Genomic DNA, 25378 nt, shown 5'->3' on the forward strand with positions numbered 1-25378 from the left:
ATTATAGATTTTACTCTAGCAGATTCATGTATTTTGATATCATTTATATGAGATGTAAATTACTCTTGTAATGATGATAGGAGACGTAGTAGATGGATGAGCTATGCTCTTGTTATGTAAATCATGTAATTGCAATGATGTGTGTAGCCTAGATGATTCCTTAGATTGAGGCTTATGAGTGTATTGTAATTGAGACATTGTGATTGATTATTGAGGCCTAGATCATTAAGTAGGAGGTTAAACCTAGAATAGAGTGCATCAATGATCATGTAGTTACATATCATTCTAAGGGAATAAGTAAATGAATTGCATATGAGAATGTTGAAATAGTAATTGTAGTCACATAAATCTGTCCACTTAATTAAATGAATACTTAGTATTTATTTGATTATTTAACCATCAATTAATGAATTAATTAAATCATCTTAACCCTTTTCTCCTATTAATTAAATAAATTATTCAATTTATTTGATTTAATTCACTTAACCAAATTCGGACCATTAATTAAATAAATAAATCATATTTGTTTAATTAAATCTTCTCTCACATTTAAATAAATTAATATTTATTTAAATCCACCAAAATCCCACCTCTCACATTTAAATAAATTAACATTTATTTAAATCACCTTTATCCTCTACCCACTTGTATTTTCCTACAAAAGCAAGTTGCACAATTATTTTAAATAAATAATTTATTTAAATCACCTTTATCCTCCACCCACTTGTATTTTCCTACAAAAGCAAGTTGCACAACTATTTTAAATAAATTATTTATTTAAAATCCTATTTATCCTCACCCACTTGAAACCTTTAATGGTTTCCCTTAAAGTATTCAAACTTGATGGTTTTAAAGTCTTCAAACTTGATGGCTTCCTTCTATAGTCTTCTTAAGACTTTAATGGTTTTCCTTAAAGTCTTCAAGCCTTTAATGGTTTCTCTCAAAGTCTTCAAGCATTTTAATGCTTTATCTTCCTTTTTCTCATTTAAATAAATTAATATTTATTTGAATATTTATCCAAATGCAAATTACACCATTTAATTGAAATAAATGATTTTATTTTAATTGAAAATACCAAAATTTCTCCCACTTGCATTTTCCTACAAAATCCACTTGCATGCCTAAACCCCTTCTAGAATTTTCTAACCACTTCTAAATAACCTAACCCCTTCTCTAAACTTTGTCACATTCCTAAGCAAAAGGGAAGTCACTTCTCAAACCCTCAAAGTCTTTGATAACCATTAAAGGCTTTCAACCTTCAACCACTAAATGGCTCAAAGTCTTTGATAACCATTGAAGGCTTTCAAACTTCAACCACTAAATGGCTCAAAGTCTTTGATAACCATTGAAGGCTTTCAACTTTCAACCACTTAATCCCCAAAGTCTCCAATAACCATTAATGGTTACCTCAAACCCTCCCACATGGTTAAAACATTTGTTTTGACTCAACCTCTACCCAACCCAAAGGTCTCATCAGGCCATTAATGCTTTGACCATGATTATCTCTTAAACATTTGCACAAAGGTTTATCCTTGGATTAACTCTTAATCCAGTGGGTAATCTTAATTTGGACTTGACCCTTAGCCTCTAGATAACCATGAGGTCTTCTCAGGCCTTTAATGCCTCCAACCTCTTCTCTCAACCCAATTCTATGTTGACACTTGTCACCATTTTATTGGTGCCAATTGTGCACATGGATCCCCAACTTTCAAACTTGGCCCTTGATTAAACCATTCAATCTTAACCCTTCATTTCCCCATTTCTTCTATAAATAGAACCCTTCTCCTCAAGCAAAAAGAGAAGCATTAGAGTATTGTTGTTATACTGGCATTAGCATAGAGCTTTCTCATAGCATCATTGTCTACACTTGCATAGCATTTGCTTATCATATTCAACCATCTTGAATCTCCATATGACATCCATGGATAGTGCTAAAAGCTGAGAGCTACACTCATTTGGGACTTGGAGAGGAGAGGAACAAGGGAGGAGCAACTATGAGCATCTTGATTAGCTATTTTATTCTATGTTTATATGCTTTCTATTTCATGCTTAATATCTCTCTTGATATGCCTGTTTAGGATAATCTTTTGTTGCTAACACTAACATTTGTTTCTTGTGCTCTTGTGTGTGTTGCCATCAAACAGATTTTCTAATCCTTTTTGCAGAGCATCATTTGGTGAACCCGACGTGAATCCAAACACCACAAAGATCAACTTTTTTTTTAACCAATAACATGTTTGAATGTTGAAAATGTCACACAGGTTGCGCTTTTGACACTGTTTTGGTGCGTTGACATTATTTTGGCGCTATTCACCCTATTTCAGTGCTTTTGCCTTCTCTTGTCTTTCCCTTTCTTTTAGTGAGTTTCTGTTAAATAGCGCCTCTATTCAAACGCAGACTAGCGCTATTGTAACAGAACGTTGTACAAATCACCTTGTAACCAAAAAAAAAATAAAAATTAGGCTTGTAGAAGCCCACCAAATAGGCGGATTTTACTAACTATTTTTCTCTTTTGTGCAGATTTAAATTAGATTAAAAAGTAGATTTATTTTTTTTACTAACTTGTTTTTGAAGTTAGTTTTAAAAATGAATTCACTTTTTATTTTGGTTTAAAATTAACTTCACATTTCAAATTTGGGCTTTTAAAAAAGAATCACACATTTGTTTGGGGCTCTTAAAAAGAATTTCATTGTTCCAAGGTAAAAAGAACCACAAACTTATACAAAACAACTTTATTTCTTGCAAGTTAGGAAACAAACTTTGTTTTGGTGCTTAAAATCAACAAAACAAAATTTATTTTCTTGCATCAACTTAAAAGAAATTTACAATCAACACTTTGTTTTGGGGGCAATCTAAAAAGAACAAGCCATTTTTCCTTCAAGCTCAAAAACAATTTTACTTCAAGCAAGACGTGTTTTCAATTCAGTTGACTAGGATTTCAAAGTTCCTAGTTTACAAAATATTTTGCCTTTGAAGTTAAAAAAAACACCATGACTGTTGGAGCAACATCTCCAAATAGTTAGATCACATTGCAATGACAGATTAAAAAGAACAAGTGTTTTTCGTGCTTGGCACACTTGTGCAAAGAGTTGGTCGAGTGGTCCTACTTCTAACACACACTATCCTCTCCCTTGGCTTTCGTGGTCCTAGGTGCAAGAGAAAAGTGTTAGTAACACTCAAAATTTTATCTTTTTAAGAGAGGCCTGTCAAGGGATCGATACTCTTGGGAACGACCTCGAGCGGTAAATCCTTCGAGCCGCTATAGAAATCAGGTGAGAGCGAAAGCTGTAGCCTTGGGTATAGCTGTTCCTACAGTGTAACTAGCCGAAAGGACAAATGGGCCCCACCACCAGTTACAAGGCTCTTAAGTGAGTCACTGCAGAATGAACTTATGTCCAAAAATATCGAACATGACTAAACGCCTTTAAGTAGTAGCCCACCCGTTCTATTGATTGAGAATATTTGCGATATAATTTAGTGCAAGAGCATAGATGGTTTTGCTCCCAAGATACTCACCATACATATTTCCTTGAGTAGAAACATAGCTTTTTGAAAAGTCACTTGTGGCTTGATAAAAGTGGTGACTCCCCCATCATAGGGATCATCTATTTGTTATGCTCATGCAAGACTTAGTATATCACATCCTTACCTGCCACGGCGGGATTCATAAGGTATGTAGTACCAAAGTCGAAGAAATATCAAGATGTGGGCTAAATTTATCACAACTGGCCATTTGACCTTAGGGATAAAAAGTGTTTGAAGTGTGTTCGTTTTAAAGACCAAGTGCAAATTGAGCTGACTTCAGGCTTTGGAAATACACCTTAAAATACATCTAAAAGAAGGGTTATATAAAAGTCCAAGGATTGGGTTGATCTAGACCCATACTCATTTGTGCCTTTGGGGCAACATTCTTGTGTTTGTGTGCTTGCTTTGTTTTCTTGTCAAAGAAAAATCAGAAAATCACTTCCCAAAAACAAAATATTCATCCAACCAAACATCTGTCAAAACAACCAAAAACATCAAAAACAAGGTACAAACAACAAAGAATCAAATTTTATGACCATTCTTCACATCTTGCGAAAGAAGAAGCGTCATCAGAATATCAACTTGAAAAGAAGACCATTGAGCTCAAAGGCTTTGATCAAAAGGAGGAAATTCTTCTATATAAATAGACAAATCTTTGTCTCACATAGAGTCTTTCTGCGTCACATGCATCTCTACCTTCAAGGAAAAACAAACGAATTTGATTCTGAATCATTGAACCACAGAGCTTTTATGCAATATAGAGCTCTGAGTTATCACAAAAACCAAGGAGGAAAGATTAATCCCAACTTCTTCCCAAACGTCTGTATCACATACAACACAGCTCGAGAAATACCACCAACACCTGAAAGGGAAGAGATAGAGTTTGTCCCATTTGTAACACAAAGTTTTTATTGAAGTTGAAAACATTTTCATCCATCATCTCACTCATACATCATCACTTCATCATCAATCCGTCCCAACTCTCAAAACATTAAGAGGTTCTTGTCCCAAGTTCTCTTTTAGATATCGCTTGAAATCAAACACATCACATCACTTTTTAGATTGTTTCTACATCTAGGATAAGCTCATCCTAAGAGACACATCTACGCAGGTTAAAACTAGTTCATGAGTGAATCCTCTCATTACTAGGTAGTTAAATCTGTAACACATCTCAGATTTCTCTACACCTTATCACATCAAAACTTATCAAACAAACAAGCAATTCAAAGAAGGAATTTCGGTTACATCCACCTTAAAGGTGTTAGAGATCCACGTGCAACACAATTCACCAACCATCAATCTCTCATTTCAACAAAAACTCATCATCATTTTCACACAACTTCAACAAAAAACTTATAAACAAAATGGCCCAAACCCGATCACAGTCCAGGCAACGAGAAATAGAAAGGGAAGAAGAAGAAGAGGAAAATCTCAATGAATTTCAAGAAGCACTTGGAGGAAATGCAGATGACGAAAACCCAAGTACTCCCACTCCTGCAACAATAGAAAGGGCTCAGCATAACCCTCTCTTTAACAGACTTTTTGACGAAATACTCAGGAGCAATGCAGATGCTCACTTCTTAAGACTCGCTCAAGAAGGAGCAAAACTCCCCTCTGACTTTGATCTTGCCCAATTAAGACAAGCATCAGAAAGACAAAGTCGCCATGAAGAGGAAAGAGGTAGAGATCCCATCAGATATAACATTCCTCGAGGTAACCCACCACCTCCTCCTCCAAATGAAATGGAGATGTTGCGGCAACAAGTCGAGAATCTCGCCCAACAGCTTCATAGTGGTGTCAAGACTAACCAATTCTCACTCAATGACATTTGTCCCTATCCTTTTGATAGGAATCTTTACATGCCACCATTTCCACGAGGATTCGAAACACCCAAATTTGAAAAATATAGAGGAAAGGGGGATCCCCGCGATCATGTCCGAGAATTTCATTCCGCTTGTCTCGAAGTAGCATATGAAGACACATACCTAATGCACCTTTTTCCCCAAAGCTTGGGAGGAACAACCACATCATGGTTTTCCCGACTACCAGGTGGCATTAGAACATTTGAGGAACTTATCCAAAAATTCCTCGCTCATTACTCTCATAACATTGAACGCGACATCACCATGGCTGATCTGTGCAACACCAAACAAAAACCAGGTGAACTATTCTCAGTATTCCTGCAACGATGGCGCCAAATGTCTAGCAGACGTTCTCTTCAATTACTTGAACGAGAACTAGTGGAAATATTCATTTCCAACTTAAACGAAGAAATGGAATTTCACCTGGATGTCAAAGACACAGACTCTTTTAATGATATGATCACCAAGGGTTTAAAATGTGAACGGGCACTCATCAAGAAAGGACTCATCAAAATCTTTAATGAACCAAAAGATGGTCCTCGCCCGCGCTTCAATAGTGATAAACCAAGCTTCTGGAATAAAAACAAGAATATCGTCAACGATGGGGTTGTGGATGCCGGGACTATCCAAAACGCACAACTTGTGGTTTGGTTTGCAGGACAAAATCCTCCACCTCAAAACAACACAAATGGTCCTACAAATCAAGGTCGCATCACATCTCACGATGAACCAAGACCTCGTCAGCAAAAACAAAAATGCACATACACTCCCTTAGGGGAACCCATTGAAACAGCATTGCGACAACTCATTTCTCAAAATTTGGTCACTCTGCCTAAGCTATCAAACTATGAGCCTCAGGTCAAACCAGCATGGTGGAGAGATACTGAACACTGTGAATTCCATCAAGGGAGAGGACACAAGACAAGTAATTGTCACCGATTAAAAGATCTTATCCAGGACCTTATTGACCGAGGAGAAATTGAAATAGAAGGACATGACCCAAAAACAACAAACAATGATCATCTGATGTTCAAAAATCCACTTCCATCACAAGATCAAAGGGGTCCTTCCACTTCCAGGCGAGGCACTGATACCACAGATTATACACAGGCTGCGTATAATTACACTGTAAATCATCTGTATGATGCCAGTGAACAAGTTACAACCATAACCTTCAAAAATCCCAACTCAAATTGCAATGTTGTTACACTTCGTGGCAAAGTTACCATCAAGGCAGCTCCACAAGGCACCACCTCCATCCCAAAGCAGTACATTCTTGTGGAATAATTAGACAAAACCCCTGCACTTATATCCATTTTAGAGCTTTTGCGTCTATCGCCATCTCATAAAACTATCTTGGATCAAGCACTCCAAGAAGCGTCAGTCCCCGCAAATCTAAATACAAACCAATTTCAAGCCATGGTTGGAAGTCTAAAGTCATCACCTTGTCTCACTTTTTCCGAAAGTGACAACTCTTCCTTCCAACAACCACATAATGCCTCACTCCACATCGAAGGATTTATTAACCAGCATAGGATCAAGCGAGTCTTGATCGATAATGGAGCAGGCCTGAATATTTGCACACTGCAGTTGGTCACAGCATTGGGATATGCGGTCGAATCAGTGGATCCTCGTAAGAAGATCACAATCAAAGCCTATGACGATGCAGAGCGTTCATCCAAAGGAGCTATGGTACTACGAATCCGAGTGGGCCCCGTGGTAAAGCACATCATTTGTCAGGTTCTGGACCTTCCTCTGCCATACAATCTATTGTTAGGAAGACCTTGGATACATGCCATGCAAGCCGTTCCATCTACCTACCATCAATGTATCAAGTTCCCACATAACGGTGTAGAGATCACAATTCTGAGTGACGCAAATCCCTTTGCATATTGCCATAATATCAACCATCAACCAGAGATTACTGTTCCTAATAATAGGGAAGCCATTTCCTCCACATCATATATAAGTCCCGCCTCTCTTGCCCGTTCAAACACCATTATACCCAAGCAAGAAAAGCTTAAGATGAAGATAGCAGAGGAAGGTCCTAGGGAATACAACTTGAGTCAACTCTTTTGTGTGGGACAAATGCCCACTTCTCCTAGAACTCATGGTAAACCACAACAGGTACTCCAGCAACCACTAAACATACCAGCATGTGCTTTGACACCTTTCATTCTTGGAAAGAGTCAAGAGGAAGAAACACAAGATGAGGACCTGGCGGAATGGATCTATAAAGATCCCATCACCACTGATAAACCACGAGTTACACTTCCTATAGAACAGTATGGCAAAGGTCTCCTCATTATGCAAAGAATGGGGTATGATGGTCAAAGTGCTTTGGGATATTGCAAACAAGGACGACATGAACCTCTGCTACCAAAATTAAAGCCCAAAGGTAATACATGCCTAGGCTTTGAAAAAGAGATCCTTCCTAAACTCAGATTCAAAGGAAAACCCAACAAACCATTTTGCCCACCTACTGCAAAGAGGACACCTTTCATTATCAAAGCAGCTTCAAGCACCATCCCGATTGCCCCATCGAGGCTCACAACCCCAACACAACCATCTACAATACCAAACATCCCACCAATCAAACCAGTAATCCCATTCGCAACAGCCATTACATCCATAGTACCATTAGCAGCAGCAACTGTATCAGAACCCGCAGCAACATCTATGGTACCAGCAGTTCCCGCAGAAGCCACTGAGTCAACACTGCCGATACTTCCTGTGCCAGATTCTTTTATCCCCATCAAACTTCCTGTAGCACCGATCACTACAAAGGTACATCAACCAATCACACCTGGAGTGTTTAACTCAAAAGACATCCCAGTATGGTATAGCAATCGGATGCTGGAAAGTGATTCAGAGACCGACTCACATGAATGGGAATTTGATTCGGTACAACTTAATACTTCAGATGAGGAAGATGCATCACTACCTCTGCCATGCAAAGACATCCCTGTTTACGGAGAAGCACAGATAAAGACCACTTGGGTTCCTGAACTGGAAACATCTTCCACAGACCCTATGTCTCATCCTACGCCTGATTCTGATAGGGAGAGTACCATTAACGACCTTCACCATAACGTCTTAATCCTCACTGATACATCTAACGCACTTAACCTAATCGATGAAGTAATGCCCATTATCCACCCTGAACTCATCGAATGGAACCAACCAAATCCCCCATGTCTTGACTTCTTCCAAAACGATGAGGCCATCATTGACTTTTTGGAATTAAGGGATAACCTACCAAGCGGGGATCACAAAGCTGGATTCGCCATAGAACTTAATAGCGCAGCATACTTCGGGGCAGATGCCAAACCTTTCAGCTGCAAAAATATAACACTAAAACATGGATATTCCAGTGAAAACCACACTGTGGCACTGTTTGATCCGGCAAAAGTAAAAAGAAAAAGCGTATCCAATGGTGAAAACCTATCTGAGGCACCTGAGGATGAAGGGTTTGACATTCTCCCTGATAATACACAACAGGAATGATCAACAATTCTCATCGAGGAAACCAAAGAGTACAATGTGGGGACTCCTGAAAATCCTCATATCATACATCTGGCATCTCTTCTCACTCTAGAGGAACAACCTAAATTTATAGAGTTCTTCCAGAAGCGTCAGATCAACTTCGCATGGTCATATGCAGACATGCCTGGGCTTGATCCTGATTTAGTCATGCATCACCTCACCGTCGCAGAAGGAGCCAAACCTGTCAAGCAGAAGCTTCGTAAGATGCATCCTCAAATTGCAGTACTAGTCAAAACAGAACTCAAGAAACTCCTAGATGTTGGTTTCATTAGACCAATTTATTATGCAGAATGGATCTCCAACATTATGCCTGTCGGCAAACCAAAAGTGGGCATTCGCATTTGTACTGACTTTAGAGATCTGAATAAGGCATGTCCTAAGGATGACTTCCCCCTACCAAATATCGACATCATAGTGGATCTGACAGCAGGACATGCCATGCTTTCACTCATGGATGGCTTTTCAGGATACAATCAAATAAAGATCGCACCAGAGGACCAACATAAGACAACCTTCACATGTCCATGGGGCACATATTGCTGGAATGTAATGCCCTTCAGTCTAAAGAATGCAGGAGCCACCTATCAAAGAGCAATGACCACCATCTTCCATGACATGATGCATACCATGATGGAAGATTATGTTGATGACTTACTAGCAAAATCACTCACCAGAGAAGGGCATCTCCACATCTTAGATAAAATCTTTGATAGACTAGAACAATACCATGTTCGACTCAACCCAAAGAAATGTGTCTTTGGAGTGACCTCCGGGAAGCTTCTAGGATACATTGTCTCAAGCAAAGGTATTGAGGTCGACCTAGCAAAGGTAAAAGCAATCATGGACATGCCACCTCCAAAGAATATCAGTCAGCTAAGGACATTACAAGGATGGCTTCAATCCATCCGAAGATTCATTGCACAATTGGCTGATAAGTGTCACCCATTCACACACCTGCTACATAAGAACATCCGCTTTCAGTGGGATGCCCGATGCCAGCAAGCATTTCAGACGCTTAAAGACTATCTCATGAATCCACCATTGCTGATCCCACCAGATCCAAGTAGACCGTTGTTACTCTATATCTCAGCAACCAGTACAACATTGGGTGTACTACTGGCACAACATAATGCAGAAGGAAAAGAGTGTGTTGTTTACTACATCTCTCGCACACTGATGGGCTATGAACTCAATTACACACCTATTGAGCGAGCTTGCTTAGCAGTGATCTTAGCAGCCACAAAATTGAGGCACTATCTGTTGACACACAAGCTACAACTCATTGCAAAGATTGATCCACTCAAGTATTTACTCAGCAAAGCAGCATTAACAGGTCGCTTGGCCAAATGGGTGATGATTCTAAGTGAATTTGACATCGAGTACGTGGACCGTAAAGCTATCAAAGGTCAAGTTATTGCAGATCAGTTGGCCGATGCACCTCTCATAGGCAATCATCCTCTTATTTCCAATTTTCCAGACGAAGAGATATTCATGATCACAACAACACAACCATGGAAACTCTACTTTGATGGCTCGTACACTAGGCATGGCTCGGGGGCAGGCATTCTGTTTATCACACCTCAAGGTGATAGCATCTCGAAGTCTTACAGGCTCACATTTCCATGCACAAATAATATAGCCGAGTATGAGGCCTTGATCACAGGACTCAGGTTAGCCATCCAATGGAAATTACAAGAACTGCAAGTATATGGCGATTCCCAACTAGTCATTCGAAAAGCAACCGATGAATATCAGACTAAAGATGATAAACTCATGCCATATAAGCAAATGGTGGACACTCTAAAGACATCATTTACTGCTATCACTTTTGAGCAGATACCAAGAGATCAGAATCGAGCTGCTGACGCCATGGCTACCATCGCATCTCTACTAGATCTTCCACAGAATTCAACATGCTACGAGTTCTTGGTAGAACAGCTTTGGATCCCCGCTTATGATATCCCTGAATTTGAGATGATATGTCACCTTGTCGGTTCTGAATCCCCATGGTACGGTGAATTCTACACCTATCTTCGCGATCACATCCTTCCTCCCAACCAATCGAATAACCAACGAAAAACCTTCATTCGCCAAACTGCTCGATATACCATTATTGCCGAAACCCTATACCGACGCGGTCTTGATGGTACTCTCCTTCGATGTCTGGAACAAGGTGAGATAACAAAGGCTTTGGAAGAGGTACATGAAGGAATTTGCGGGACTCATTCAAGTGGTCCATCACTCGCCAAGAAACTCCTACGAGCTGGATATTATTGGCCATCTATGGAAAAGGATTCCTACTACTTTGTCAGAAAATGCTAAAAATGTCAAGTTCATGGCGACCTGATACATGCACCAGCTCAGGAACTCCAACCAATCATGACACCATGGCCTTTCTGTCAATGGGGCCTTGACCTTGTGGGTAAGATTCATCCATCTTCATCCAATGGCCACAAATTCATTATTACCGCCACCGAATATTTCACAAAGTGGATCGAAGCTGTTCCACTTACCCAAGTCACCGGCAAGCAGATCGCCTCATTCATCCTCAACTACATCATCTGTCGGTATGGTGTGCCCATGTCCATCATCACAGATAACGGTCTCCCTTTCAAAAATCAGGATGTCCGTGAACTTTGTGAGAAATTTCATATCCAACACCGCTTTTCCACCCCCTATTACCCACAAGGCAATGGTCAGGCTGAAGCATCCAATAAAAACATATTAAGAATCCTCAAAAAGACAGTCAATGATGCCGGCCGTGACTGACATGTTCAACTAAATCCGGCACTATGGGCATATCGAACTAGCATTCGAACCCCTACAGGTGCAACTCCTTATTCATTGGTCTATGGTGCAGAAGCTATCTTACCTATTGAGGTTGAGATACCATCATTACGGGTTTCCTTGCATAATCTGATAGATGATGAAGCTTACAGAGTCTCACATCTTCAGGACTTAGAGTTACTTGATGAGAAGCGACAAGCTGCATACAACCATCTCAAAGCCTATCAGCAGCGCATGAGCAGAAGCTCCAATCACCGAGTTAGACCTCGTACATTTGAGGTAGGTGATCTTGTTCTACGAGAGAATCCTTGCAACCAACCAAACCGAGAACATCAGGGCAAGTTTGAATCGAACTGGCTAGGCCCATATGTTGTCACTGCTATATTCGGATCCAGGGCATATCAGTTGGCTACTTCAGAAGGAGAACCGCTCGCAAATCCAATTAACAGCATGCACCTCAAACGGTTTTATACCTAAGCTGTATAGAGCATCAGGCTCCCCTGCATATCAGAAAATACCAAAAACATTCAGAAAAATGTCCTGAAGAAAATACAAAAACATTAAAAAAAGTAAAGAAAAATCATGCATCCAAACAGTGAACAACCACTCCGGTGGCACCTTGGGTAAGTACGATGGTGAAAACCTGGAAAACAGGCGCCACTCGTAAAGGCTATGGCTCCATTGTCTTTCAGACTTGTTGCGATCACATCTACTTCATACATACATCCATCCATCCATCAACCATGGCTTTTTATTCCTCTGCAATTATGATAGTACTCCATACATCTTGCATCCCACTTTTTCATAGTCATGTCTAAAACTGGGGGCAATGCCTTTAACCTATTGATGGAAGTGGATTCTACATTGTCTTATGATTCATTAAGTTCTTCATTCAAACAATCATCAAAAATCTAAAAACATTCAAAAATATCTCGCAAAAATACCAAAAACATTCAAAACAATTCAAAATCCAAAAACATCGACAAAACCATTGAAAAATCACACAAAAACATGACAACACCTTGTACATACCCATCCATGTAGATACCAAAATAAACATTGACAAACTACTCACACAATGACCATTTACCAATCAACCACACAATCAACATCAACAATCAAACTGTCTTCAACAAGGATGCATCCTTCCTTACCAAAACAAAGACAAAAGTGACATTTTCTTTGACAAGAAAATTATGTTAAGCTATCAAATACTTGGTTGATTTGTGAGTACAATCATTCGTTTATCTGTATCAGGATCTTGCAGCATTGTTTTGTATCATTTGAGCATTATTTCCGATGAAGTACTGGGGCATGTACTAATGGTGTCTACGTGGGAAGTTCACCAAGCTACATGATCTTATGCAAAATGCAGTCATAGATCATTACGGCTTGCTGACTACAGCGTATACCTCGACCATATGAGCATGAACCATTACCAAGGATCCCTATTCTTTATTCTTTATGTATATATTGTTTGTTTGCAGGTACAATGCTCTTCCTTTGGTTCCTTCCTACATCATCCAAATTGGATAAAGGTTTTTATCTCTTAGTACGGTATGCACTTGTCTCAGGATATGATCAGTCTAAGATCAAGGAGGACGTTCCAAGTCATGCATGAAAGGAGATAATCCTTATCTATTCTGCAAGCAATACTCAGGTCAACTTGATCCATTATATCAAGTTGCTTGTATTAACTTGCTATATCAAATCCATGTAAGAAATACTCTGGTCATCTTGAATCTTTATGTCAAGTTGCTTGTATTTTCTTACAACATTTTAAAGCTCAATGATGAAAAATAAAGCACTATGGATCATCATCTCATCTTATCTATATATATTGCATTTTGTTGCATTCCACCCATCCATACATTCATAATAGCTGCATATCATGCATACATAGTCATAATAATGCATACTCTATTTTACTCCTCTTCTTCCATAGGACTCGGTCCTAGTCCTCCATATCTTCTATCTAACATCGAATCCCCCCTCACCCTCCCTATCTTGATCATCAACATCATCCTAATCCCTTCATCGCTTCCCATCCTCACTCATCCACAAAATTAAGCCAGTTACTCTGTCTACACAGATACATCGACTCCCACACACCTAGACTATCAACAGATACTCTGATCAAGTATCTTCGGGTCTCAACAGGTAATTGATCATGGTAATCCTAGACTACATCAGGCATTTATCATAATGACCTAGTCTCAACGGGGCTGCCATGTTTCCCTACAACCATCCATCACATGCACACACTATCAATTGATCAACCAATCAAACACAATCCAACGGACAATTACATCAATTGTCTACGTCTCAACGAGTATTTTGCTTCATATACCTTGACTTCATCGGGCAATTATATCAATTGTCTAAGTCACATCAGGTCACTTTGATTCACTTACTCAGACTTTATCATGTCCAAGCGACCAACTGACATCAACTGTCACGCTTTGACTTGACCGGGGCAATTAAACCGATTGCACCAGATTGTCTAACCAATTTTAATCAATTGTATAGCATCAATCCAAACCCCACACTACATCTGCTATGTATCTCTTGCATGACCTCAGGGTACCCACTAGCTTGTTGTTTCTTCATATTCACTCCATTTTCTCCCATTCTTTCATCATTAGTTCTAATTTCTTCTATTCTACCTCCCCTCCACTTTTCATTCTTTTTCGAGAGATCGCCCGATTTTTCAAAAAAAAAATTCGGCCCATCTCTCAAGGGGGCATACCACCCATTAAATTTACATTTTATGGGGCATTTCTTCACACCTATTTTTCTTTCTTTGAAATGACGTGATAAACCGCACAGTCTCAAAAAGGGGCAAATGTAGTCACATAAATCTGTCCACTTAATTAAATGAATACTTAGTATTTATTTGATTATTTAACCATCAATTAATGAATTAATTAAATCATCTTAACCCTTTTCTCCTATTAATTAAATAAATTATTCAATTTATTTGATTTAATTCACTTAACCAAATTCAGACCATTAATTAAATAAATAAATCATATTTGTTTAATTAAATCTTCTCTCACATTTAAATAAATTAATATTTATTTAAATCCACCAAAATCCCACCTCTCACATTTAAATAAATTAACATTTATTTAAATCACCTTTATCCTCTACCCACTTGTATTTTCCTACAAAAGCAAGTTGCACAATTATTTTAAATAAATAATTTATTTAAATCACCTTTATCCTCCACCCACTTGTATTTTCCTACAAAAGCAAGTTGCACAACTATTTTAAATAAATTATTTATTTAAAATCCTATTTATCCTCACCCACTTGAAACCTTTAATGGTTTCCCTTAAAGTATTCAAACTTGATGGCTTCCTTCTATAGTCTTCTTAAGACTTTAATGGTTTTCCTTAAAGTCTTCAAGCCTTTAATGGTTTCCCTCAAAGTCTTCAAGCATTTTAATGCTTTATCTTCCTTTTTCTCATTTAAATAAATTAATATTTATTTGAATATTTATCCAAATGCAAATTACACCATTTAATTGAAATAAATGATTTTATTTTAATTGAAAATACCAAAATTTCTCCCACTTGCATTTTCCTACAAAATCCACTTGCATGCCTAAACCCCTTCTAGAATTTTCTAATCACTTCTAAATAACCTAACCCCTTCTCTAAACTTTGTCATATTCCTAAGCAAAAGGGAAGTCACTTCTCAAACCCTCAAAGTCTTTGATAACCATTAAAGGCTTTCAACCTTCAACCACTAAATGGCTCAAAGTCTTTGATAACCATTGAAGGCTTTCAACCTTCAACCACTAAATGGCTCAAAGTCTTTGATAACCATTGAAGGCTTTCAACTTTCAACCATTTAATCCCCAAAGTCTCCAATAACCATTAATGGTTACCTCAAACCCTCCCACATGGTTAAAACATTTGTTTTGACTCAACCTCTACCCAACCCAAAGGTCTCATCAGGCCATTAATGCTTTGACCATGATTATCTCTTAAACATCTGCACAAAGGTTTATCCTTGGATTAACTCTTAATCCAATGGGTAATCTTAATTTGGACTTGACCCTTAGCCTCTAGATAACCATGAGGTCTTCTCAGTCCTTTAATGCCTCCAACCTCTTCTCTCAACCCAATTCTATGTTGACACTTGTCACCATTTTATTGGTGCCAATTGTGCACATGGATCCCCAACTTTCAAACTTGGCCCTTGATTAAACCATTCAATCTTAACCCTTCATTTCCCCATTTCTTCTATAAATAGAACCCTTCTCCTCAAGCAAAAAGAGAAGCATTAGAGTATTGTTGTTATACTGGCATTAGCATAGAGCTTTCTCATAGCATCATTGTCTACACTTGCATAGCATTTGCTTATCATATTCAACCATCTTGAATCTCCATATGGCATCCATGGATAGTGCTAAAAGCTGAGAGCTACACTCATTTGGGACTTGGAGAGGAGAGGAACAAGGGAGGAGCAACTATGAGCATCTTGATTAGCTATTTTATTCTATGTTTATATGCTTTCTATTTCATGCTTAATATCTCTCTTGATATGCCTGTTTAGGATAATCTTTTGTTGCTAACACTAACGTTTGTTTCTTGTGCTCTTGTGTGTGTTGCCATCAAACAGATTTTCTAATCCTTTTTGCAGAGCATCAGTAATGGTTTTAGATTAGGTAATGATGTATAGATGTTATTGCTTGGGTTTAAGGAAACTAAGTAATGACGTTGAGATACCCTAGGGAAGTAGAGCAATGTGTATGTTGTTAGTAGTTCCGCTTGCGTATTGATAAAGGATTATGATTTAATGTTATTATCATGTTATTAATGAGTTGTTGTTTTTTACATACATTGCATAAAAGACATTTCAGTGAACATTAGTTACATAAAAAATGTTTCATTAGATGTAAGTTTAGCTTATTTTCTCTAGGGTATTTTGGCGGGCATTACATACCAGGATCTCCCCTCTTCCAGTCTGGATGTTGTGTAGGCACCTTGCTGGACGGTCCCTCTGTAGTCGCTGCTGCTGCTGGTTGCGCTCGTGGCATGGTTGGTGGTGCAACTGGTGATGGTGGAAGATCCCTAGCCGTTGATACAACTCGGTCTGGACTTAGACTTTTCATCCACTGTCTCTGTTGTGGCCTCTCACCCTCATCGCTCGTGGAGGCCTAGTCATCATTTTCTTCCCCTAGAGCTCTGGTGTCTCCTCCCTCTGTATCTGGAAGAAAGATCGACATCAAACATACTCTGCCCCACCAGCCTGCGAACCCTAGTGTGACTCTGACATCATCTATATCAAGTTGTGGTGCGATGTAGTCATCGTTACTCCCCTGTAGACTTTCCTGTACATCTGTGAGGGTGGGACAGGGAAGGTCTTGTGGTCACAGTGCACTCTTGGTTGACCATGCGTAAGTCGAACTAGCAGGTGGAATAGTCTGCACTTGCTTGAACTACCGCATGCATCGCCGATAGTAGTATGGCATCACCACATGGTCCTGGCGGTCGAGTAGGAAATGGTCTCTTTGCATCCATGGGAGCTATGTGTGGTCTATGGCCTAGACCCCCATGTCTCAGTATGGCTACTAGATCACATCTCTGATCCCAAGCTAGTCGAAGGTGACCCTCCAGTAGGTGAGGTCTCCCATCCGCCATCCTTCGTACCATAGTGGATACGCGTGTTCTAGTGGCATGTCTATGGGAATCGACACCAATAATCCAACTGGCCATGTGCAAGTGATTTGCTCAAAGGCCCAGACCTATAGGAGAGTGCATGTTGTGAGGCTGTGGTACTCATGGTGCATGTACTTGGAGAGCTCATAATATAAATAGGCCATCATACTACGACCCCATGCATACACCATCTACTTCTCCTCCATCTCCCGGATCAATGAGACAAAACATGCAACCAACTCTGAACCATGACCATCTATTAATACTCACCGTGCAACGGTCACGATCATGATGCACTATACCAAGGGAATCAACACTCGTCCGTGGCCCAATGCTCATAGGTATATGTGTCCCGTGGCATCTACCCTCCATCCTAGGGTCCACTCCTACTGTCTACTAAGCTTTACTACAACTAGAATCATTGGAAACACTCGCTCCCCCCAGATAGGAAGCCTTAGGATGCGGTAGACATTGATCAGTGTCACCATCATCTCTCTTGTGGGTAGCTGGAAGGACATGGTGTTCGCATCCCACCTCTCCATCAATGCCCATAGCATGGGGGCATGGAACTGAAACTCGAGCAACATTTATGTCCACCATAAGCCCACTCTACAGAGGAGTCATCTATCAACAGTTGATAAATCATCTGCTCAACTCTGCAGCATCTGCAACTAGTGCCCCAATGTATGCTCCTGTATCTCGGGCAATGTTTGCACGTAATTTTTTTTCATTAGTTCCGATTCCACTTTTCCAATAGATGACTATGCGTCCAGAAGACGACATCGTGTCTTCTGGAAACAAGCTCCCTTTTAGGACAAAAATGCGTCATCTGAACTAACGCACCCATCTAAGACGCAGGCGTCCAGACTGAATGATAACACATCCCAAGGATGCCTATGCAGCCATCTGACTAAAATACTCCAAAAAAGGACTCAAAATACAAAACAAGGCATGTTTCGAGTCGTACTTGGTCGGGCTCACTGGCCTGCTCGACTGCGGTCCGCAACTCCTCGATCTTGATAGCTCTAAGCTCTCATCTATATGGAATTTTCACTCAGACTCTACACAAATCTCAGCTAGAATGCTTGCAGTGAATAGTAACAATGACCCTTCTTGGGGTCCACTTTCGAGTATATAGCCTAATTTTTGCCCAAAATGGCTTTTGCCCATTTTTGGATAATTTTGGCTCGTTTTCCTTCCTATTTTCCTCGCCTTACTGTGGGCAAAACATGAGGGGGCATATACTTGCCTTCATCTGATTTTTCTCTTCTATTCGTACTAATGCTCCTTAAGCATTCCTCTCACCGAAGTAGCTTCCTCTGTTTTCTGTGTTGACAACTTTTCTAATCTTGCAGTATGGAATTCGTCATACCAAATATTGGGTTTCCTCGTGGATGCTTGGGGGTATTGCTCATGATCGCCGACTCGACCTTTGCAACTTCTACAATATCCTTTTTGGCTAAGTATTTATTTCATTTATTGCACTACATGAGCTTAATGAACATATCTTTCCAAACTACTTTAGTGCGACTTGTCCCTACAGCCGACTAGTCCACTAAAATGGGGGTAAAATGAAGTGTTCTAAAATACACCTAGTGCATTTATGACACTTGCGCATGATGCCTAGTGCATTTATGACAATTCTATGATCAAAATCATATTATTTTCGCATCATGGGCTCGAAATACAAAGTGCCTCGAAATGCCTTGAAAGCCCCTTTGGGCCTACTTTTGGATGGACAAAAGCGTGATGCGGGGACGTCCGTGTGCTGGGCTAACGTCGTGAAAAACTGGTAGAATTTCGAATTTGGCAGAGAGTTGGACGCTGACCAATGCGTTTCCTTTGGCTCATGTTTCATTGTAATGGCTCTCTGTGCCTCTTCCGAGTTTAAAAACCCTTCCTAGCTCATTTTGAAGGGTACCCATCTTGGGTTCTTGGCTCTCAGCTCTTATTGCGCTCTTGATATCATATTGCTTTCTTCACACTCTTGGACATACACTCTACCAATATCAAGCTACAACCATCTTGTGGTGGCTCCTACCAACAAACACTATCGCGAACTTCGTCACGCTCATAGCTTCAACAAAGAAGGGTTTGGATTGACACCTTGTCTTCTCTTTTATCCATTTTAATTACATGCAATGAGTCCTTTGCATTATTGATTGTATCTATTATCTAGGTGCATTCATTATTTCCAATATTTTCAATATTTAATACATGCAATAGGGGTTTGCTTCCATTGAGCATAGCATAGTTTCTATTTGCATATTTCCAATTTACCAAGTTTCCAAATTATCTATCTAGTTGTTCGTGGCGATGGAAACACATAAAGAAGGGTCTGACTAAGGCAGGCCCCTATACAGCCCCAACAATTTTCCCCATCTCAATGTGTGCAGGTTTCCACTTCATGCAATGCAATGCAGGGTATCCCCTATACAACCTCAACAATTTTCCCCTATACAACCCCAACAATTTTCCCCGTCTTTAACCCGCAAACCATGTTTTTATCATCTGAAAGTGAAAATCCATCAGGTTGCTCAATATAAACTTCCTCTTCAAGATCTCCATTTAGAAATGCACACTTAACATCCATCGTATAAACCTTGTAGTTATTATGGGCATCATAAGCAAGAAATAATCTGACGGCTTCAATTCGGGATCTGGCAATCCTCCTCCGACAACCATGGACAAGGAGCTTGAGAATGATTGTAGAGCAAGAGAAGCCCTCTTGTGTTCACTTTCTGATAAGCAAATAATGGGATTAACTGACAAATCATCTGGAAAGGCTATATGGAATAAGTTGCAGACTCTTAATGAAGGTGACCCTACATTGAAGATTGCTAAACTTAATGGTTACTGGGTGAGATATGAAAACCTGAAGATGGAAGAAGATGAAAGGATTACTGCATTCATGGAAAGGGTAAGTGAGATTATTATGGGAATTCAATGTTGTGGTGGAACTCTGAGCGAAGATGAAATTATTTCTGGAGTCCTGAGAGCCCTACCATTGGCTTACAAAATGAAGGCTACTACTATTAATGAGTTGAGAACAATGGCTAATACATCTGTCAACATAGATACTTTGGTTGGGAAACTATCTGCTTTTGAGCTTGAGGAATTTGGACCTTCTGGAGCTATGAAGACTAAACCTGCTTTTCATGCATCTACATCTACAACTGGTAAGCAAGATTGGAGAGATTTATATGCAAAAGAATTAGAAGATATGAAGAGAGAAGATGATGAGTTTGAGCAACTTGAAGCACTATTTTCTAGAAGAGTACTGAAAGGACCAGTAGGAAGTAAGTATGAAGGAAAAACACCTTTTAAATATTTTGCATGTAATAAGATTGGTCATTTTGCATCTAGATATCCTGAAGGAAATTCGAGATTTGAAGAAAGAGTTAAGAGATCATTTAAGCCTAACCCTAGACATCAAAACAAGTATAGATTCAAGAAAAACAAAGACTCGCTCATCGAATCTTGTAACTCATTTTTCAGTAAGTGTTGTCATCAATGCCAAAGGGGGAGATTGTTGGCAAGAGACACTGTAGATATGTTCAGATGTTGTCATTGATGGAAACTCGTATCAAATTTTGTATCCACACTTCATGTTTTCATCATTCTGGTAGATTGAGTGAAGATTGTTTAAGTTGCATGAGGTCCGGTTAGCAGAGCAGGATATCCAGTAGTGAACTATTTTGATTAGCAAATTATTTTGGTTGTATATTTTGCTATGGGGATTTTGGAGAAGGCTTGTGGTCATGTAATATGCTTAACTCCTGGATTGTGGCCTCTGGTGATGAGTTTAATGCAAGTTAGAAGACTTGATAATCATGTTTATGATATAAACAATGTATAAAAGTCGTAGTGTGTGGTGATTTGCTTTTGCAGATCTTGCGGATTGATTCTGGTGATTATTTGCATATTCAAAGGTTGATGAGCTTTCATGTGGGAAGTGTGTGGACATTTTGTTTTGGTCTGCATATTCTTTAAATGTGGATTTGAGCCGACTCATTTACACATTTCATCTTTTGTGGCATCTTATTGAAGCCAACATGAAATGGTTCTTAATTTGTGATGTGGATATATAAGATCGATTGTAATAGGTATTTTTGTGTGTGGTGGTAGTGTGCAAAATGTGTATGAGCGATTGTGCATATTTCCTCATGCGTAGGTGTTAGAATTCTAAGATCAAACCGGAGAATGCATCTTTGCATGAACATTGGCATGAGGAGAAGAAAGAGAAAGAAGAATTACAATTGGATATTGAAATGGCAATGTCTCTAAGAGAGACTTTGACAAAGAATAATGAAGATCTTACCAAAGAGCTTACTTAGGCTAATGGGAAGCTTGAAAAATTCAATAAGAGTTCTTCTATACTGGATGAGCAGATCCAATCTCAGAGGATGAAAGGTGACACATCTGGACTAGGATTCAATATATCTAAGAAAGGAGAATCTTTTGGTACCAAGAGAAACATGCACAAAGATGAAACTGCTCCTAAGGCTAAGAAGCCTACCAGTAAGAAAGATTTCAAATCTATTTTCTTTATCTGTCATAAACCTCGACATACTACTAATGTGTGTAGAAGTAGATCTAATGAGAACACAGGCTATAATGCTAATGCTAGATATGTGTCTAGAATATTTGAAGGCCATTGTTACACATGCAACATGTATGGACATAGATCAGTTGAATGCAGATATGGAGCGAACAATCCGACACCTCACATGAATCCAAGACCTATATCTTGATTTTATTGCTAATCATGTACTCTATGCGACTCAAGGATGTCCATGACTAGAGAAGCTATGATGGGGCATGATTATTTTCTTTGTTTGTTATTTGCGGTTTATCTCTTATTAATGTATGTACTTGTCTAAGGATATGATCAGAAAAAGATCGAGGAGGATGTTCTGAGTCATGCATGAAAGGAGATAATCCTTGTCTGTTCTGCAAGAAATACTCAGGTCAGCTTGGTTCATTATATCAAGTTGCTTGTATAAACTTGCTATGTCAAAATCTATGTAAGAAATACTCAGGTCAGCTTGAATCTTTATGTCAAGTTTGAAGAGAAGTAATAGGTGATTCTATCCTAGAAAAACCTTCCACATACTTCCTATAGTATCCTTCAAGACCCATAAAACTTTTGACTTCTGTAACACTCTAAGGTGCTGGACAATCTACAATTTCCTCTATTTTCGTAGGATCAACTGAAATTCCTTTAGCAGATATAACATGACCTAAGTAGTGCACCTTTTCTTGAAAGAAAGCACACTTCAAAAACTTTCCAAAAATCTTTTAATCCCTTAGCCGTTGCAAAACTATCCTTAAGTGCTTCTTGTGTTCCTCTTCATTCTTGGAGTAGATCAATATGTCATCAATGAATATAAGCACAAAATCATCCAAATAATCTCTAAAAATATTGTTCATAAGGTTCATGAACGTTGCTAGGGCACAATCATGAACTCATAGTGTCCATACCGAGTTCAAAATGTTGTCTTAGGAATATCCTCATCCTTAATCCTTAGCTGGTGATAACCTGATCGAAGATCGGTCTTATAAATTACTGTAGCACCTTTCATTTGGTCAAATAAATTGTCTATCCTAGGCAAAGGATATCTGTTATTAATGGTTACCTTGTTTAGCATCCTGCAATCAATACATAGTCTCAAGGTACCATCCTTCTTCTTCACGAAGATTACTGGTGATACACTAGGTCTTATGAAACCTTGCCTAAGCAACTCCTGCAATTAAGCCTTAAGCTCATACAATTCTATGATAGTAATTCTTTATGGAGCCTTAGATTGTGGCTCGGTTCCATGTAAGAGTTCTATAGAGAAATCAAATTCCCTTTTTGGTGGTAACTTAGTAAGGTCTTCTGGAAAAACATCCAAGAACTCTCTAAGAACTGGATAATCCTTAGGGTTCTTCTTGGCATTATCCAAGTCACTTACAATGATGGAAAAAATGAAACATCCATTCCTTTGAGATTTATTGAGTTGCATAGCTGAGATGTGTCTCAATTCAAGAGGCTTTTGAGAGCTAAGAATCTCAACTAGATTTCCAAAATCATCTATACAACTAACAACCTTATCCTCACAGTTTACTACAAATTTATGCTCAGTTAACCAATTGATACCTAAGATCACATCATACGATCCTAGTGGTGCCACATATAGATTAACCTGAGTTTGGAAACTAGGAAGCTCTAAATCACTGTAAAATAGACATGAATCTACCCTCTTCTCTGCCCAATTTCCATATTGAACCATCCATGCATTTGACATATAACCAGGTCTAATAGATAATCTAGAAACTATTTTAGAATCAATAAATCATTCAGTAGCTCTTGTATATATCAAAATAGAAACTAATTGACCAAAAAGTTTACCCTTCATTTGGATAGGTGAAGCCTGAAAAATCAGCCCGACGGTTGTCAACCATTGCATGAATATGATGTTGTGAAGATCCTTGTTGATTTCCTCCTCTATGAACTGTGGAACGTTGTGGAAATTTTGAAGCATAATGATTTCTCCCACAGTTGTAACATCCATGTTTAGGTCCTAGGTGTCCACCTGATCTATTCCTGTCAAAGTTCTGCCTAGTATTGGGATTAGTGAAGTTGGTATTATTATTCACTTTCTTGTTTCCACCCTGGTTTACTCCTCCTTTTTCCTGAGTATTAGGTCCTTTTTTCAGATTCCTTATCTATCGGTTTCCCTTTTGATGATCATTGTTTTGAAAATTCCTATTCCCAAAACTTGGTTTGGTATTCACATTCTTTCAGAAATTTGCCAACTGTTGCAACTTGTGTTCCTGTTTAGTTGCTTTCTCAAAAACTTCATCCATAGTCAATGGATTATGAATATCCACTTCTTCTCCAATGTGAGTCCTCAAACCCAAGATGGACTTCCGAGTGCAGAATCATTCATCCATCTAGTACTATGGAACATACTTTAGGAGATTGGTGAACTTCTCCCAATATTGAGTAACTGTCATTCCACCTTGCGTCAGATTCTGGAATTCAGTCATCTTCGTGTCGAAGAATAACTGAGGAAGCCTCCTCTTCCTAAATGATTGCAAAAATATTTCCCAAGTAATATCACCAGGTTGTAACTTCTTCTTAGATTTCTCATTGTCCCACCATGTCGCAGGTTCTCCAGTAAGCTGATAAGCAACCCATACTGCTTTAGTTTCATTAGACATGTTATGAAGTTCAAAATACTTCCCCATCTCAATTACCCAAGCTTCAACACCATCATCAATGGTATTACCATTGAACGTAGGTGGGGCTATCCTTTTCAAGTCTTTGGCTAGCTCCTCTTCAATCCTAGCTCGATGACCAAGTTGTTCCTCAGCTCTAGGAATTTCATTTCTAGGTTGCTCTTCCTGACGAGGTTGTTCATTTCGAACCTCACCAACTCTTCGAACTTCTTGTTCAATTCCATCCATCCTAGCATTCTACTGATTTAAAAGATCAAGGATATGGTCAAGTATTTCATTTCCATTGCTTGAGCCAGCTCTAGCAGTTCTAGAACCCATTAGAATTCAACAATTCCTATATCAAGGAATGTTTCTTTAGCGTAATGGTCATAGGTCCTATTGTTATAAACCTAGCGCTCTGATACCAAAATGTAAAGATGTAAAACATTCTAAATTCAATAATAAATTGAAATACTCTTTATTCTTAAATAAACTCATAATTCCTTTAATAAGTCTATTTTGTTCCATTATTCCATTCTTTCCTCTAAATGATCCTTACATTGATATCATAATAACATGAGATTTCTAAAAAGAGATAAAGATTCTTTATTCAATAAAATAATGTAGTAGTATCTCAATCATATCTACATACAATACTTAGGCCTTTCTAATGCCTTAAAGTTCAAATAACAAGAAAAACATAAAGTAAAGGATGAGATGTGTCCATTGATCTGTAATCCAAAGCTATCTTCAATGCAATCTTTAGAATGAAGACGAGAA

At 38.9% G+C, this 25378-nt stretch overlaps 1 protein-coding gene across 1 annotated transcript; it reads right to left on the reverse strand.

Moving 5' to 3' along the window:
* Positions 1-24337: 24337 nt before the first annotated feature.
* On the reverse strand, positions 24338-24847 carry LOC131045453 (uncharacterized). The gene has a single exon (XM_057979037.1). The coding sequence runs from the start codon at positions 24845-24847 to the stop codon at positions 24338-24340; it is 510 nt and encodes a 169-aa protein (XP_057835020.1).
* Positions 24848-25378: the final 531 nt, after the last annotated feature.

Source organism: Cryptomeria japonica, chromosome 3 (assembly GCF_030272615.1).
Source record: "Cryptomeria japonica chromosome 3, Sugi_1.0, whole genome shotgun sequence".
In the NCBI taxonomy this organism is placed as follows: domain Eukaryota; kingdom Viridiplantae; phylum Streptophyta; class Pinopsida; order Cupressales; family Cupressaceae; genus Cryptomeria; species Cryptomeria japonica.